The sequence below is a fragment of the Aythya ferina genome, assembly GCF_964211825.1.
Source record: "Aythya ferina genome assembly, chromosome: 10".
Lineage (NCBI taxonomy): Eukaryota > Metazoa > Chordata > Aves > Anseriformes > Anatidae > Aythya > Aythya ferina.
The window spans coordinates 16655254-16673908 of NC_140306.1; the positions used below are offsets into that span (position 1 = coordinate 16655254).

At 37.2% G+C, this 18655-nt stretch overlaps 1 protein-coding gene across 2 annotated transcripts in view; it reads left to right on the forward strand.

The window, feature by feature from the left end:
* The first annotated feature begins 1503 nt into the window (after positions 1–1503).
* Positions 1504–18655, forward strand: part of SLC6A11 (solute carrier family 6 member 11) — a 96911-nt gene continuing 79759 nt past the window's right edge. Inside the window, exons 1-5 of one of the 2 annotated variants that reach the window (XM_084531513.1) lie at positions 1504–1820; positions 2294–2524; positions 5869–6003; positions 6159–6299; positions 7798–7888. In XM_084531513.1, the coding sequence (XP_084387639.1) occupies positions 2305–2524; positions 5869–6003; positions 6159–6299; positions 7798–7888 (587 nt within the window). In that variant the 5' untranslated portion in view covers positions 1504–1820; positions 2294–2304. Of the gene's footprint in view, positions 1821–1840; positions 1926–2293; positions 2525–5868; positions 6004–6158; positions 6300–7797; positions 7889–18655 lie in introns of those variants that run through there. The other variant, XM_084531514.1, reaches the window with a different exon arrangement.

The following is an 18655-nucleotide window of genomic DNA, read 5'->3' on the forward strand; positions in this document are numbered from 1 at the left end:
TAAGAATTGAGTTTGATTTGTACAAAGCCAGGTTGGGGAAAAAATGGATATATTCCTTTTCCATCCTTAGTTAATGGGTACCAGCTGCATTAAGAAAAAAATAAGAATAATAAATAATAATAAACAAACAAACAAACAAAAACACACACAGGCTCCCCCCCCTCCCCCCCCCCCCCCCGGAAAAATAATAATAAACAAATCCAGCTCAGGTAATGATATCTCTGCAGGATAGTTCTTATTCAAAATCAAACAAACAAACAAGTTGCTAACAAGAAAAAAACAATAATTCTGCAGTTTTAGCCCATGTTTTACCATAGTTCTACCATTAGTAGTTTTTCATTACATGATACAGGTTTGACTACTACTCTCCAAATGAATATCAACAAAAGAAAGGACCTTATCCTACACCTGTTAGAGGTGATTGTGTAGGTAACAGAGTATGTTATGATGTGCAGTTGACAGAATGTAGAGTGAGGCCCCAACAACCAATCTTCAGGCATGTATAATTTAAGACTAACTCTAAAAATTTTAACCACGGTAGGAGTTTCAATGTGGAGATATGTAAATGGGGTATGATCAAGCTCTAACTTCCAAAGTCAGATGACATTAATATAAAATCTATCCATGGGTCTTCAGCAAGCATTGGATGACCATTCTCCTCACAGGGTGAGAAACCTGTGGAATTGAAAAGCAACAGGAGGAGAATTTGCATGGCAGAGCATGCTGTCTCTGGGACAGCATCCTCCAAAGTGCTTCAGTGTAACCTGGGATGTGGGAGACACTGCTCCCAAGTGTGTCTCCTGGTGCTGCAGAGCAAAATACTGGTGATCATAGCTGCAATAGGGAGTATGGACGGGGGGCAGGTTTGAAGCTAAAACATGAGTTGAGTCTTGCCATTTGCTAAGGAGAAGCTGTGGAGATGGGTAATGGAAAAGGTATTTTTTAAAAGTGTATGTGTGTGTGGGGGGGATAACATGGGGGAAAAAAGGTATCTATTTGAAATATTTAATTCAACCTGACACAAAGCAGTTTGCTTTTTCTTATAGATGCTTCTATTTAACATTTATTCAACTCTAATTTTAAGCAAAGCACTGGTTAGAAATGCCCACGTAGGCTGTTTCTGCGTTTTCCCAGTGTAACTCGAAAGCACCCACATTGTTTCCACACTTTCCAAACGTTCCCCCCACATTTTTTTTATCCCGTTTTTGTCCCACCTCTCCCTCCTCCCCAGCTGCAGCGATCAGCTGGGGGTTAGGGGTCGGCGGGTCCCCTTTTCACTTGCCGCAACTGAGCCCCAACCAGAAAAAGAAGCGAAGGCGAAGCCCCCCCGGGGGGCAGCAGGTGCGCAGGGAGCCGCCGCTGCGGGCCGGGGCCGCCCGGGGAGGGGCTGGGGATGCTCGGGCGGTGATGCTGAGAGGAGGAGGAGGAGGGAGAAGAGAAGGAGAAGGGGGGAGCTGGTGGGACAGCCTGAGGTGGGCGGAGGGGGGAGGCGGGTGTTATACCATCGCTCCGGGGAAGGCTGAGCATTTGCAAATTCCGGCTGCGGAGCGCGGGCAGCCGGGGAGCATCCTCTCGCCGCCGGCCGGGCGGCAGCCGCAGCGCAGGACGAGGCTTCCCGGTCCCTCGCTCGCCGAACGCTGCCCGCGTTATCCCCGCCTCCCCCTGCCCGCCTCTGCCGCTAGGTGCTGGCGGCCGCCGTGCCCCGTGCCTCCCGTGAGACCGAGCGGAGAGCGGCAGCCCGCGGAGGTCCGCTGGGAGCAGAGCACTCGGCTAGAGAGCCTGTCCCTCTCCCAGCCCTGCAGGCATAAGCAGAGCCCTGGGTGAGTAAACCGGGAGTTCCCCTACTTCTCCAGGCAGGCCAGAGCCGTTCAGGCCCCCTTCTCCACATCCCTTTCTTCCTCTGCTCTTATTCGTGTGCTTGGAAGGTGCAGTAGATTCTTGTCCTCTGCGAGATTATTCAAGCAGGGATCCCTGCTTGGGGAGGGATTTTCAAAAGGTTTCACTGCCCAGCCCTTAAAACAGTGTCCTACTCCTAGCTGTCTGTGTCAACTCAGAAACATTGTTCCCTTTTCCTCATGTATAAGCTTTCTCTCTCTCTCTTGCTTTCTTTTTCATTTTCCCACTTTTACAATTTTCCTAGCTTTACAGAATTTCTTCTTTCACCTTCACCTGTAAATCTATGTAGGCAATAAGTATTTTGAAGCTAGTGAAGCTAAGGGTCTTCTTAGTCATTTAATGTTGTTGTTAACAAGTGACTTAAAATATCTGCATATTTTTCTTTCTTCTCCCATAGGCTGAACAGTCATGACAGCTGAAAAGACTATTCCTATAATTAATGGCAAGCCAGAAGATGTTTTAGACCCAGAAGCCTCAAGTACCAGCCTTGTCCACAGCAATGATAAGAAAGTTCATGAAAGAGGCCACTGGAACAATAAGGTTGAATTTGTGCTTTCTGTGGCAGGGGAGATTATTGGGTTGGGAAATGTATGGAGATTCCCATATCTTTGCTACAAGAATGGAGGAGGTAAGATGGCATCATATATTGATTTACAGCTCACCATAAACACCTAGGGAATAAACTCTTAAGGATGTTTTAGGGTGATTCCTTGCACTAGTAAGAGAGATGTGGAGGAGACTAAGAGGATTTAGTGTATGTGTGGGTAGGGAACTATTAAGCATATGAGTACCAAGAAAAAAATGTGGTTTCCCTTCTCCCCAAATATTGTATTTTTATTTTTTTTTAGTAGAAAACTTGCATGTTTTCCTGTATTTTTTTTTTTTTTAATGCAGAAGTAACCAGTTAAAATAGAACGTTGTGTTTTCTTCTGCATGTGGATTTAGACTCAAGCATGCTTACCTAAGTATGACGTAGAAAAGAAAGTAGCAGTTTATTTTTCAAAGCGGCATAGTTTGGAGAGGATGAATATTATTTCAGAGGATTCTACTACAAGAATTTATTTATTTATTTATATTGGTCGTAAGAAAACTCCTTTAAGTCAACCATATTTCTTCTAGCCATTACTTCCCAAATCAGTACCGTAGGTTAAGGGAAGATATAAAGCTATCTCTCAATGAGGAGAGCAGGCTCTATACAATTTAAAATAAGACAGTTAAGTCTGTTCTTTTCTTTTTCAAATAAGAAAGGTATAATATGTAGAGCGTATTAGTTATGTACCTTATGTAGCTGATACCTAACTGTAACAATTAATAGTCATATCAATGACTTGAGTAGAAATGAGGAAAGAAAAACAAAAATTAAACTTAGAGTTCTGTGAACTGGATTCAACAGTCTCCCACTTAAGGTCTGAATCAGTGCTAGCGTAAGCATATATCCTGGAAGAAAGGTAATATGTTCAGTGGCTGATTTATGCAAAGGTATCTTTAACAGGTTTGCTAACAGAGCTGTGCCAAATTTCCTTTCCTCGTCCCTTAGGCATAACATGTTATAATTGTGTTTTGGCTTAGTGAAAAAGTTGTTGCTTAAGTATCTTACTTCATTGCTACTGCATTCTTCAAGAATAGAATTAGCATGTGTGGTTTGATTGGTCGTGTCCTGACACCATGGGAAATTTGCCATTGACTTCAGTTTTCTTTAGTGTTGCCTTGGTCTTTGATCTTTGGCTATCACCTGTATTTTTTTTTGTAACTCTTTAAAATGCCATACTGGAATTAGACCAGAACTGGTTTTGTTTGATGCACAATTGTTTCAACAATACTGAAAACTACTTAGTATATAATATATGAAAACAACGGTCAGATACGTGAGCTAGTTATGAAATAACTTGCTAGGTACAGAACAAATCCGGAAGCAGTAATAGGCAACTTTGAGGTCTGAGCTTTCTCTGGCATGTGCTCTAAACCATAACAGGCAGTATAGGCGTGAGCTTCTATAACTTTATCAAGTGTCCATAATAACAAATTATTCTAATTAGGAAAACTAATTCATTTTAATGTTTTGCATTAGATATTAAAATCTTATCTGTTTGCAAGCAGTGAAACTTGATGCCCTTTGATTTTTCCTGATGTTATTTATCTATTGTAAAGGAGTTGGAGAAAGAGAATGAAAGTCAACGCGTTAAATTTCAACAAGTTTCCCTGTGAAGTTCACTAGGTTTGAGCATGAGTGGGCCAAGCCGGATTTTGTACTGGACAGCAGTTCTCAAATTATGTCTTGTAAGGATTTTTTTTTAAAACCACTTGTACAGTGAATCACATAGAGAAACTGTTTTTAGGTGCACAGATAACATTCTTTGTAGTCTACATGTATTGTTTGAGATACAACTGAGATTCAACTATACACAAACTGTCTGGCTGAGCTAAGAGATTACTCATGAAGATATCTCTATTGATGTGCTGGGTCTGAAGAAAGTAACTGCAAGACAAAGCTGGTGTATTTAGTTGTGTTAACTTTGTCATTGAAGTGACTAAAGTACTACTATTGTTACAGGTTGTGGGTGTCTTTTGTTTTTGTCATTTTTTTTTGATGTTCATGAGCAGGATACCTATTTGTATTGCAGCTGTAGAAATTTTCCTGAAGTATATTCAGAAACATTTTGTTCATAGTTCAGTTTCTGAGAGGTTTAGTATCACAGAAGTAGCTAGTAAGGTGTTATTCACTAATGATCAAAACAGTCTTTCGGACTCTCATTGGAAGAGTACTTGCTATTGCTAGTACTCTGAAGAACTGGTCAGTGTATGCAGCAATGTAAAATACATCTTGCTAGAAAAAACTTCTGTGCAGTACTTCACTGTGCTGCTTTACTGGTTAAACCAGTAAGTCTTTGTTTATCAGTGTAAGTAAAAATATCAGAAACAGTTATTTTATGATTTCTTCTTAATATGTGTTTTCTCCTTTCCTTGTTTCAGTCTTAGGCAGATAGTAGCTTGCTTTCCACATCATCCTTTGACTCAGGAAAAAATCTAAGTAGCTGGGGAATGAGGAAAAAAAATATTTTGGCCTTATGTTAATGGATTCTCTACGCATTGGAAAGACTAAATTTCATTTCTTATTATTTAGGTTCAGTTCTAAATGGAATATGTAAAATCCACATTATTAGAAAGTGACATTATGCCTAACATGGATCTTCTGTCACTTCTTCTGCATACGTCAGTCATGTTCTTTAACTGCCATACCTAATAACATGATTAATCATGAAACAATACAGTACTTCTAATGCTCCTGCTATGTGTTAATAAGAGAATGGTGTTTTGTTATATATAGCTCTTCAGCACTGAATTGTACTGCTCATTATCCTTGCTGAACTTTACTGTCAACATGTAATGAAAAAGTTGATGGTCAATTTCTAGCTGATAACGCCAAGTCCAGCTTTCTTCCTGTGTGTGAGGTTTATTTCAAAATTCCCTTCTTAAAATTTTCACCATCAGGTTTATCTAAATAACCTGCACAGTACTTCTTGGATTTCACTTTCATAATGCTCCTTCTTCCCTGCTTTCCTGAGAAGAGCAAGAAAGAGAAGAGAAGATAGGGTAGACTGATTGATGATGATCAGTGTGGGATGGTGTGGTTGAGCAAGAATTTGGTCTTTCCTGTGCTTGAGAGAAAGATTAGCAGAATATAGCCTATACTGAGAAATTTTGTTATGGTTTTTAGGGGGAGAGAAAGGAGGGGGGGGGGGGATGGGGGTGAGTTTTTGTGTGTATGGTCTGCCTTTTTTTTTTTTTTCCTCCATGATAGTGGCCTAACTTTTGGTATCTGGTGCTATGAATAAACACTTTCTGCACTTCTAGCACAACACCTGACAATTGGTTAACAGATGATTCTTCCTTTATTAAGTAAACAAATTTCTTACTAAACTGTCAAGAAAGTATGTTCATTATAACCAATACCACCTCAATGTTTGCTTGTAGGTGCTTTCCTCATCCCATATGTGGTTTTCTTTATTTGCTGTGGAATACCAGTTTTTTTTTTGGAGACAGCCTTGGGACAGTTTACTAGTGAAGGAGGCATTACCTGCTGGAGGAAAGTTTGCCCTTTGTTTGAAGGTAACAAACTTTTCTGTGTTCTACTTCAAAAGAACGCATTAAGTTTTTTGTTTGTTTGTTTTTTAATCAGTATTGAATTTAGGATATACTTAAACTGTTTGCTTTTAAATTATCCAAAAAGTAAAAGGTTTCTATTCTCTCTCCCTCCCCTCCAGGAATTGGATATGCTACCCAAGTTATAGAGGCGCATCTAAATGTATACTACATCATCATTTTAGCATGGGCTATATTCTATCTGTTTAACTGCTTTACTACAGAGCTTCCTTGGGCTACGTGTGGGCATGAATGGAATACAGGTAAGACCTCAGTAGAGATCATTACTGAACAAATCAATGATTTCCAACTAATTGATAAATTAAAATGTTGGGAACAGAACTATTGTGGTAGAAAACTCTCTGCAAATGGATCAGTCACATCACACTACTTACATCATGATAAATGAATCCTGGAGTGAAAGCTTAGTGATTTATTGTATAAACATTGTATATTAAGTGTGTGTGTGTGTATATATATAAGTATAATATGTATAATATACGGCATTGTATAAGCATTTTTTCCTGTGTAATATAATGTCAGATAGGAAAAGAAGGCTTTGTTTTTTGTTAATTCTGTAAAATATTCTGGCTAGATCCCAGGATTCTCATTTGCAATCATATCTATTCTCCCTGAATACAGTGAGTGAATTCAACTGCAGAGTTGATGACAGGTTACAATCTTGCTCTTTAACTCTGTGAAATCAGGAGTTTAAATGGAGAAGAAAGTATTAAACAAAGAGCTGTGGATTTGCTCTTTTTAATACCAAATGTTAAGGAATAATGTGCCTAAAGCTGCCTCTGATAACTTAGTCAAATAATCCTTAATGCATGCAAAGTAACCTCTTGCATCAAAGATGAGGTGTGTATTCATAAGGCTTTTCAGTATAGGGTCTGCATCTGTCCTTTCACTGATAATTTCATGTTACTGATAATGCTCTACCTTTTTTAGTGCATAACAAATGTTTATGGGTGAGAATGCATACTAATGCTGTTATTTATAGGCTCCTAAAGTTTTTACTTTTACCTTTATATTAGTCTGATTTCAAATCATATATCAATTATACATTCATAGTTTTTATTAATTGGACATTATTGTGTTTGAGCAAACCCAAAAGTGTCCGAAATCTGTTGCATTTTAGGTTATGTTAAGGAACTAGCTCATCACCCAATAGGTGTGGAAGGTTTCAGTATAATTTTTGGCATCCCTGCAAAGGAGCTTAGCCAGCATTGATCGAACAACAAGTGTCATTTCAATAATGCTGAGCTGTTCTGATCTTCTTTTTCTGTATTAGAGATAATAAGTCAAAGAGTGACTTTGCACTTGTCATGTTAAGGCAAAGTGGAAGCTTGTTGCTGGCAGTTTCATAAGCCAATCATTGTCATTGGCTATTGAACCATTGGTTGGAGTAGAAGTGTGGTGTGCTTCTCAATCAGTTACTTCAGTTTCTCAAAGCTTCTTTCTCTTGCCTCAGATGTTTTGTTTTATTGGTCTTTGCCATTGCAACCATGCATTTGGAGAGCATTACAGGAGAATGTAACATACTGTGTGGATATTTTTCTAGCACAGATCTATGATCTTGTGATCAAAATATGCTGTTGCAGAAGTAGTAGCTGACACATTTTAGAGCACCTAGAAATCCTTTTAACCACATGGTGCAAATCTGTTATAGAATGGTGGCTTTACAAGATATACAAGAAAAAATGTACATGTACATTTACACGTCAATATAGCAAACGCTTTTTTGTTGTTCTTTTACAGAAAACTGTGTGGAATTTCAAAAACTTAATATGAGCAACTGCAGTCAAGTTTCTTTACAAAATGCCACTTCTCCGGTGATGGAATTTTGGGAGTAAGTGCACATAAACTTTATGCTTGATCTGACTGTTCATTATCTTCCAATATTTTGGTTGTTTACAGGTACCTTAAGATACCTTATAAGCTTATAGCACTTAGTGGTATGAGTTCAGCTGGAAATTGTCTCATACAGTCTAAGAGAGTCAGGATGAGAGGTTTAACTCTTTTTAGAAGATACAAGGAAAGGAATTCCATATTCTGAAAGAACATAGAACAAAGTGTGCCACTTGCTTGGGAGCTTGGCTCCTGCTGCTGGAGGAAAGAGCCTCAAACACATACTAATGAGGCAGAGGTGAAAGAAAGAGGATGATTTTAATTTATTTTTTTCTTGGGGATGTTTCCTCTCTTTTAACGGTTGCGTCTTCATCCTTGTTTGAGCTAACAAATATTATGTCTTTATTTTTGAATGAACTGTGTAAGTGTTAGTTATCTAGCTGTAATAATAACAGGAGACCTTAACTCTATTGTCTCTTTGATTATGGTTTCTAGTTAGAGTAATAGAAGATAATTATCTCTTGACAAAATATGGACTGCTATTGTGATGACACATTTTTTCTTACTATAAATATTTAATTAGTGCATGTGTAGTTGCATACTTGTTCCTTGCAAGGCTCAGTGTTTGTTAAGACAGTCACAGAAATGGAATGCTACTTTTAATATGAAGTCACCTCACAATTCAAAGGAACTTGTTACAAAATTCTAGGTTACTAAATATTCTTGAGGGCCATTGTAACTTACCAATTCTATTAACGAGGTAGAAACATATTCTGAGGCTATGTGCTCAGGTTTTTTTAATTTTTCTTTCCAGAACTGCAATAGCTACACTTTGAAAGGGCTATAAATTAAGACTATCCTACAAAGAGAACTCTACATTGATGTCATTTTTTGAATGTTAGCGTATGCTACTGTCTTTACTTCTGAAGTCTCTTAGTCTTGCTACCTCAGCTTTCTTAGTCTTTGTGGGTAGTAGTTATTGGTTCAGTAAATAGTGCTATTATATATATATATATATATATTATATAAATACACATATAAGGCAGTTATAATGCTTTATACAGTTTTGATTATACATTAATAATAAGAAATAATTCTAGGTAATTGTATTTTTTTCTCTGATAAAATTCCAATAATCTGAACACCTAGTTTGTTAAATCAAAACATACCTACTCTACTCACTTCCCAGATAACGTTTCAGAACAAAGAATTTTAGGCTGCATCTCCTATTACTACAGATCCATCATTTTAACACAAACATATTATGTCTTTGGGATAACTAAAACTATGATTATTTTTTTTTAAATATATAGTTAGAGTAAATGAACAAAGTATTTTCTCCAGTACTAGCCTTATTTACTCACTGTGTTTATTTACTTATTCAACAATATTCAGAACTTAGTAACTGAATGTAACTCCAGCTGTCTAGGGAAACAGGCAATACTCAGTTAATTTATATGGAGAGTAAAAGTAAAGTTTTATATTTCTGGTTTGTTGAAGGTTTATTTTGTCATTGTTTTGTGTGTTTGTGTGTGTGGTTTTAGTTCTTTGGGGGGGGGGGGTGGATTGTCTAATTTACCATGACAATGTTATTTTGACCCACATACATACAAATTCTAAGCATGTCCTCTCTCAAAATTCTCTAAAAATGAAACTGAAAAAGATTCTATAGCTAAAACTGGATTATAGTTATAGTGAGTTTTGAATCCTTCAAATTGTGGTTGTACTTGACTACCTTGACTATTTGATTTAAGCTGAGTTAGGAATGAATTATGAAACTAGAAATGGTAATCAGATATTTTTTTTGTGATTTCTTTTCTGGTCTTATGTATACATATAAATACACACTCCAAAATCTTTAAAGTCATCAAAAAGCCCCAAAACAACAACAAAAAAAAACACCACCTTTTGTTATTATATTTATTTTTTTAATCTGTGGACAAGGTTTTTATAATACTAACAGTTCACTGGCCAAACCTGTTTGAGATATTAAACTTCTCCACTTTCTGTGTCCAAGCAAAACTGTTGCATGAATTTTCAGCCTTGAAAAATGAACATCTTGTGTTGCTGAGAATGATTTTTGCCTTGCTAACATTTTTGTACGCTTTTGCATGGCTTCGAAATTTAGAATAGACACAACCAACTAGTTTAGAAGTGGAAGAACAAACTTTGTCGAACACTAGGACTAGTTTTGAATTAAAATGACTACTCCGAATGAACAGAAGATTATAGTTATATATTTTATACATATCAGACATGCATGGTAGAGCTCTGTACAAATGTACAGTGCAGATCTGAAAGTAGTTAATACATAGTAAATATATTACCAGACTACTTAATTTTTACAGCAAGTCGTCTTTTGATCTGTAGATAAATGTTGCCAGAAATGTTATTTCACTTAGCCTGAAGTCTTGTTCGCTTGGTGTTGCTTTACCACTTCATAAATGCTAGTGTTAGGAATCATAACTTTATTAAGAGACTCTGAAAGAAATAGTGAAAGGAAAGTTGATGGGCTAAACTGGACAAAGCTGCTGTTAGCTACTATTTTCAGAAGTTGTGTAGATAGTGTGTGAGAATCTTCACTGCTGGAATAACCAATCAGAGCACTGAATTAATTTGCATAATGACCAGGTTCCTTACAATTAATTAAATTGATGCCTGTGAAGAGAAGGTAGAAGTACTAATTTTCTTCTGAACAACACCACCATTCAAAACCTTCTTTATGTTTTGCTGTCTGTATGATAAAGTCGGCAACTGAAACTCTTCTAAGTCATGGCCGCAGTATATCTAATTCTTTGTGGAAAGGGCCAGCTGGGTTAAAAAGTTTTGTGGTCTATTAGCATCTACGTTTGAGATTATCTATGAACTAGAGTGGTGATTGCTGTAAGTAGTGATACAATTTGTTTACTGTATGTTATCCAATTTTTTGTAGAGCTGAATAGTTCATTTGTTACCTGTCAGGCTGATCTTAATTTTTTTCCTTTGATCATATCACCTTACCACAGTCTTCTAGGGTATTCATAATATCTTCATATATATATATATATATATATATATATATGTATGTATGTAATTATAATTTAAAAACAAACACAAGGCAAAAAAACTCAAACCCAAACAATAAAAACCCTTTACAGTTGGAGAGCACTCACTATTTACAGAAATGCAAGTGCTCTGAATCTGAGTTAATAATGGTGAAGGATATACAGGTTGCTATGTATTACAAAGCAGACTAGACTGGCATTCTGTAAATGCCATCAGAGGTTACTAACAGTGGCACAAGTTGGATTTGTGTGTGCATAAATGAATACACAAGTCCCCAGATGAATGTCTTTACTTCTGGCTTAGAAAAAGAGTCATCTTTTTTCTCTCTTCTTTTTTTTTTTTTTTTTTTTTTTTTTTTTTCCTCTCCTTCCTTTAACTGGTATTATTATATATCTTTCATCTAGACTAGAAGGCTCAGGCCTTTTTATTTGTGACTGGAAGCAAATCCAAATCCTTAGGTGGTTTGTGGATTGCAGATAAATACTTCAGCCTCTCTGCTGATATATTTCTTGCTTTTCTTGCTTTTATTGCTTCTGTGGCTTGGGCTATTCCTAAAACTATTGCTGGAGTCAAACAGTAGTTTGCCCAAGTGCAGTGAAGACTAAGAAAATACTCTGCAGTACTATGAAGCTTTTATAGCATGCTGACTAATAATTGGCCTTCCTCAGGTCTGTATAGACTACGTTGTTTCCTTGCTAGTCTAATAGGTATAGGCTCACTTCCTCTTAGAATTCGACATTTTCTACCAGCTTTGGTGGCTGGGTCACACAGAAGATGAAAGCCTGTTTATCGTCTTGGATGGATTTTTTGTTTGTTTATTAAAACAAAAACAGACTCTAGAGATAAGTAGGTTCTAGGTGCTATTTTCCCCTTGGTACATTCAAAAGCCTCTAATTATGAATCCAAAGATTGCAAAAATTAAAATATTTTTGTGAGCTTGTAATTGATAACTACTTATATGTAGCTACACATCCAAAATGGCCTGAGCCTGCTGAAGGAACAGCAGGCAAAGTTGAGGGGGTTGGTCCCATTTTACTTGTTTTCCTGCTTAGTTAAAATGTCTTTTCCTGTTAATGATTGTTTTAAGATTTCATTTGAGTTATCTGACTTGTCACTGACCACAGATGTCAATGTTGACAACTCTGGAAAAAATCAGGAACTTAAAGAGGATTTCTAACCTTCCTTAAAAAGTCATAGTATTGATAAGTTTCACATTCCATCTGCATATACGTTTTTCAAAGGTAAACAGCTGAATCGATCAAAATTCACTTTTTATGCAACAAGTTAATGTTGTGTTACAGAGAAAGATAGGCAAGAGTCTGAAAACTTCACTTTTCATTTCATAGTGGTGCCCAGCATTCAGAGACTGTCCAGACTGTCCAGTTAATTACTGCTCATTTTCTCATTTTGTTGTTCTTATCCTAAAGGGTTGGCCTGATAAAGCTTTTTTTTTTTTTTTTTTTTTAACTCATTTCACAGTATGTCACATTCATTTTTTATTGTTCAAACTTTAAAGTAGCTGCAGTAATAATAGAGATGTTGATCATTTTTGATATGTTAAAGCAGTCCCATGAAAGAGAGCTGTAGCCATGGATGCGGCTATCTTTATAGCCCGGAAAACAGAGAAGAGAAAATCTACATTGTGATGTGTGCTTTGCTAAGTGTGGAAACTAGCAGGTATACATGTAGGGGATAGCAACTCTATCTGTGTGCTCTTCTGGCTGTTACTCTGGTCTGTCACCATGGACAGGAATTTGAGGTTTCTTGTGCCTGGGAAGGGAGCTGGATAGACAGAGGACCCATGGTTTTGTGGTTGATTCCACCTCAATAGTTTGTTATTGGCTGTATAACAACAACTTAGTCCTCTGCTAAAGAAGGTCTAGTTGTTGGCCTGTCATCCTCTGAAGGCAGTGACATATCCTTACCATTTCCAAGTAAAGCCTAGTGAGAAAAAACATTTTTTTTTTTTGTTGTTTAGGGAAAAGAAAAGGGGCTGTTCTCAGCAAAAAGGAAAAGGCACAAACCCTTTCCTTGCAAAGTCAAAGAGTTTTTCCTGTTTCATTCAGACTGCAAATGACTGCAAGAGTCGCATTGTGGTTAATCCCCACTATCCTATGAAAAGTCATTAGCAAGTTGGGCCTGATTCTGCAGTGCTCAGTACCCAGAGACCTTCAGCACCTCTCAGAACTAGGCCCTTTGTGCATGTCTTGTAGAAGAACATTGAGCTGTGCCAGACTTGCTTGTTTCAGTTCAGTTCACAAGAGGCCGTGTGAAAACAGTGCTTTGTTTGGATTTACATGAGCTCTTCATCTGGTTTTACCTCAGAACCACAGATTTTTGCCTGGTTTCAGTTCAAAGAAGGAAATGGGATATGTCTCAAAATGCGAAGCCAAGGGTAAACATTAGCCTAAATCAGGCAGATGAAATTTCCCCCCAGTTTTGATTTTTATCTTGAATATTTTACATACCTTTTCTACTATGCAGAAAAAAATGACATCAAAAGTTACAAAGTCATGCACTCGAGTATTAGGAAATGTTAGAAGTGAGGTTGTGTGAGTTTAAGTTGATGTCTTTAGTGAATATGATCATCTGTAGTTGAAGGAACGGCACCTTTTTTTTTTTTTTTTTCAGTAGAACTGCTTTGTTCCGGCTAGAGGATGGATAGGGAGCAAACACTGTGCTGGCACTGAACATTTTGTTGTTCTTCTCTATGTTCCTTTTCCAACGTTTTGTATTCTCATTATTATTATGTTTCTCCTTTCCATACAAAAATATTAATTTAATCAAGACTAGCACTAGAGTGCTTATGGCGTCAATGACTTTGCAATCATAGATCTTGATTACTTCCATGTTCATTTACCTTCACAAAATCCATGTAACATCAAATTATTCCCACTTTACAGAAGGGGATCTGAGCTACAGAGAGTAAAAGTGCTAAGTGTAAGAGGCCCGATTATTTTTTTCATATTCTTTAGTGTTAAGTTGTGCTGATTTATTTCAGTTAAGAAACAAAGAAATGCATGTTTCTGCATTCTCCAAAGATAAAGGCTTTAAAAAATTACTTAAACGAATAAACTTACTACAGCTTTTGAAACAAGTAATTGCTCTTTGGCTTTAATCAAAACATTATTTTGCTCTTACATGAAATTTTAGGGGAATTATTCAAAATGCAGAAAGTCCTTTGTCTCCACTCTGATGACTCAATATTTAGAATGTTCTTTGCAGTATTTTGTTTCAAGAAATTAAATACATGTGTTCCACTTCTTTGAACATGATCTGTATGGGATGGGGATTTCACATTGAACCTGCTCTAATTGTTATAAAATATAAACAGTCATGAGGCGTAGATGCGAATCCTAACAATTTCTAAGGTGAGTGCCTCAGCCATAAGTTTAGAGGATCATTCTCCTGCTGCTTCAGTTCTTATTTAGGTGGTTTAGATTGAAAAGGGTACTTGAAGACAGTAAGGATTTACAGAGGCTGTTCTGTTACTTTACAAGTTAATAGCTAGACCATCCAGTTCCAGTCGTTATACTAATAAGAATTTAATTATTTATGCACAGTATTAACAGGAAAGTGTGGGAGCTGTTCTGAAGTCATGTACTGCTGGATAGTGGGAAGCTTGATAGGGAGTTTTCTTGGTAGAAGACCTTATGCTTTAGGGTAGAACAGGGCTATGAATATGAATGTAGGACTCTGAAGCCTTCCAGGGTTTCCAGGAAGATAGACGAACTCAATGATTTTAGTTTTCTGTCCTAGCATGTTCTACCTGTGTATGCAAATAGCAATAAATGAGGTCAGAAGAGACATCTGGAAGTCATCTTGTCCAACCACTGCTCAAGCGGGGCCACCTAGAGCTGGCTGCTCAGGACCATGTCCAGGTATTTTTTGAATGTTCCTAAGGAGGGAAACTCCACAACCTCCCTGGGCAGCCTGTTCTAATGTTTGGTCACCCTCACGGTCAAAAAGAGTTTTTTGATGTTCAGATGGAACCTCCTGTGACAAGAGACAATGGACTGAAACACCACTGAAGAGTGTTTTTGACCTCTTTGCACACTTCCTTCAGGTATCTATATACATTGATAAGATCCCCCTGAGCCTTCTCTTCTACAAGCTGAATGGCACCAGCTCTCTACAGCCTTTCCTAATAGTAGAGGTGCTCCAGTCACTTAATTATCTGTGATGCTTTTTGTTGGACTCTCTACAGTACCTTCTTGTATGTCTTATACTGAAGAGCCCAGAACTGGATGCCGTAGTTCAGGTGTGGCCTCACCAGTACTGAGTAGAGGGAAATCCTTTCTCTCTCAGTTTTCTAATCTTAAGTGTGGATGCTGACAAATCATTTCAGATGGAACCTAAACGTTAGCATGCTTCTGGGACATTGGTGAGCTATTTCAGTGCTTACCTTAACTCCTCAGCTGATTTGTTTTTCCTTTGTCTGTAGCTAGTGCCTTCCTGGAATCTGTACCACAACTGTCCAGTTTAGTATCCTTCCCCAGGTTTACATCCAGTCCTACCTTTCTCATGTACAAGTCATACTTGCTTAGTTTTTCAGTCAATTTGAATTCTTAAAGGAGGGATGCTCTTGATGTGGGAGGAAAACAAAAATGTAGCTAACAGGCAGGAAAAGAAGTTGGTAGGCCTTTCACTCTTTCCCATTATATTCTAATGTGGCAGTAAGGAAATTGAGTTTCCATGTCAGGAGGATTGCCTGAGGAAGACTCATTAGACATTGCTTGGGATTGCCTATAGATTACAGAATATCAGTCAGTGCAGGCCTTTAAACAATCATGTAGGCAAAGTTGTCCTGCAGTTCAGAAATGGAGATAACTGATACTCTCCTGAAGTCCCTTCCACAGATAGTCAGCAGAATTGAAATCACAAAAATCTATTGTTTTTAGTTAATAAATAAAATTGAGCCAGTAGAATTTTCATTTCAATTTAATTAAGAATTGTAAGTTGCAAGAGGATGGTGGTACTTTATGAGGAGTCATTAGTTGTAAATGTGAACTCAGGACCTCCCCAAATAGCTCCTGAACATTCACAATATTATTTTTCTCTTTTGATGTACAAGGTACAGTTTTTTGCTGCCTTGTGTCCCTTGTTTTTTTTTTTTTTTTTTTTGTTTGTTTGTTTGTTTGTTTTTCAACTAGGAATTAGTGTAGGGCCAGTGCATGTGAGAAACATGCTGAGACAATGATTTCTTTTGGCCTTTCAGGGAATAGTTTTATACTTATATATTCCAGGGGGAAGATACGAGAGTTTACTATCACTCATTTATTGCATGAGTTTGTAGCCAAGAACTTATGAAGGACGATTTTACAAAACCATGGAATGTTTCTAAATTTTTTTCTGTGGTCTGTTGCTCTCATTATATGAATACTTAAAAGTGAACAGCTGAGTACATGTCTACAGACTGCCTAAGAGGCTCAACAGAATTTTTTGAGAACAACCAGGCTGGCTTACATTTCTTCTAGGTACTTTCGTTTCACAGCTGCTGCAGCCTGAATGCTGAACTAATTTACATCACTCTGAAGGTGAATAAAAAGGAATTTTTTTAAATTTTTTTTTATCACTGCATGACTTCTTCAGAGAGGAGTAGGTGGAGTAGTGGAAAAACTGCACAAAGACTGAAAGAGTTATTGGGTATCTTGAGAGAGTACCAAGAAACTGTAGAGCAGAGGTGAGTGGAGTGATACAAAAGAAGCCATTTGATAGGATTAAACTCTCAGACTTGGCTAAGAAGTCACTTGCCGTGACTTCAATGAAACAGGTTGAAGGAAAATAGGTCAGGAATAGCTAAAGGGTAAGTGGGGTGTTCAGGGTTTGTATATCTCAGTCTTTCTCTAGCTATAAGTACACACACATACATACCATGCAGATTTTTTTTTTTATTGATACACACAGTAGTTGTTAATTGATGTCACATTGTATTCAGATAAGTACTGACTTCAATGTGACATTGGTTAACATAAGAAATACTTGTTATTTGCAATCAGAAACTAGAAATTTTAGAGAGGTCTGCTGAGTAGAATTTAATCTTTTTAACTGATAAGAAATGTGAAAAGTGGATAACAAATATACAATATACAACCCTCTTAGGACTTCAAGAGGAAAGAACTAGGCCGAGTAGCAGCAAATGTGTCTCAACTAGGAATAATTCATTCTGATATGTGTAGGTCACAGAAAATATACTATAAGAGATAAATATTTTAGAGCTGTGCATAATGCTCTAGCTGTGGAATTCTCACTGATGTGACCACTGGGAATTACCTGTCTGCTGCTTTCAGAAAGCCAAACATAAAGTTAAATGTTTTTTCATAAGAGATTTCTTAGTTTAACAGAATTTTATAGTGGGTTTTTATTATCTTCTAAAAGCTGTGTGAATATATAGGGCAGAGTGTGTACAGTAACCTAGTCAAGTTCTTAAATGTGTGTGATATTTCCATGTGTTTTCTGTGTGAGTCTCTCTGTGGTGTTTTATAATACATATTTTTAAGTAATGTTGCATGAATTTTACCAACTAAACTGCTACCCTTTTGGTTTTCATAGGGTTTTTATATCTTTTAACATTCAGTATATTTTGTAAAAAGTCTATCATGGTAGTATCTAAGGCAGTGGAGAATACTGTATTAAATCTTTAGTATCTCATATTTCCCGTTTATTCTGTTTTGCTTTCATTACGAGAGAAAACCATTCTATGTTCATAGAAAGGTGGAAGTGTGTAATTTTGGTTAATTTGCATTCTATTAGCCATTATCCCTTACCTCGAGAGTTTTATTGTGTCCAGTTGGTAAACAGGAACTACTCAAAAAAGCATGGAGTCTTTTCTGAAATACCGCTGGTTGTACATTTATATGTTGTTATTAGAAATAAGCATTTTTTGTTTAATTCCTGCTCACTTACATACCAGCGTCTTTCAAAAGTTTTTGTTCTTCCTAGACTGTTCCTTTTTCCACCTTTGAGTAATGTGATCTAGGTTGATGGATCAGCCTCTCTTCCAAATTAGACAGATAAGCACAGATAAGACAGATATTAGCACAGATAAGACAACCATAACAAAATGCTGCAAATCTCCGAAAGATATTGCTGGACAGAAAAGCTTCTGTGCTGTTCAGTAGAGTTTAGTGTTTTAATAGAACTGAAAGAGCAATTTCAGTCACTCAGAGATCCCTTAAAACTCATTCCAATTGTAAGAGATGAGGAAAGAGGCTGATGAAGCACAGACTTGAGAAGAACACACAGCGCTGCTGCCTAGGAAGGTCACAGGGTCAAGTGAGCTGCAGTTTTTTAAGACTCTCTATGTAAGATAGTGGGAAAAGTTAAGTGACTCAGACAATGGAGAATGGATATTGCTGGTGGGCAAACAACTCAAAATAGTTGTTTCAAAGTTATTCCTACAGTTATGTAGTATAGTTATTCCTATTTATTGATGAGCATTGGCCACACTCTTATCAATAAACAATGTGTTACAAGTACTCTTTGTTAGATAAGCAGATTCCCCTGATCTCTGTGACAAAAAGAATGCTGCTGTGTCCAAGGAAAACATCTCAGCCTTCCAGTGTGTCTGGAATTACTGCAGTCACTATGGTTCTTCCAAAGGAGGCTGACTTTGTGGTGGTTAACTACCTGAATAAGCATCTGGCAGTGCAACAGTCCACTGAGGGATTGTCTTCAAGCAAATACTTGCCAGAGCCTTGGATGCTGATAGCTATCTGGCCTT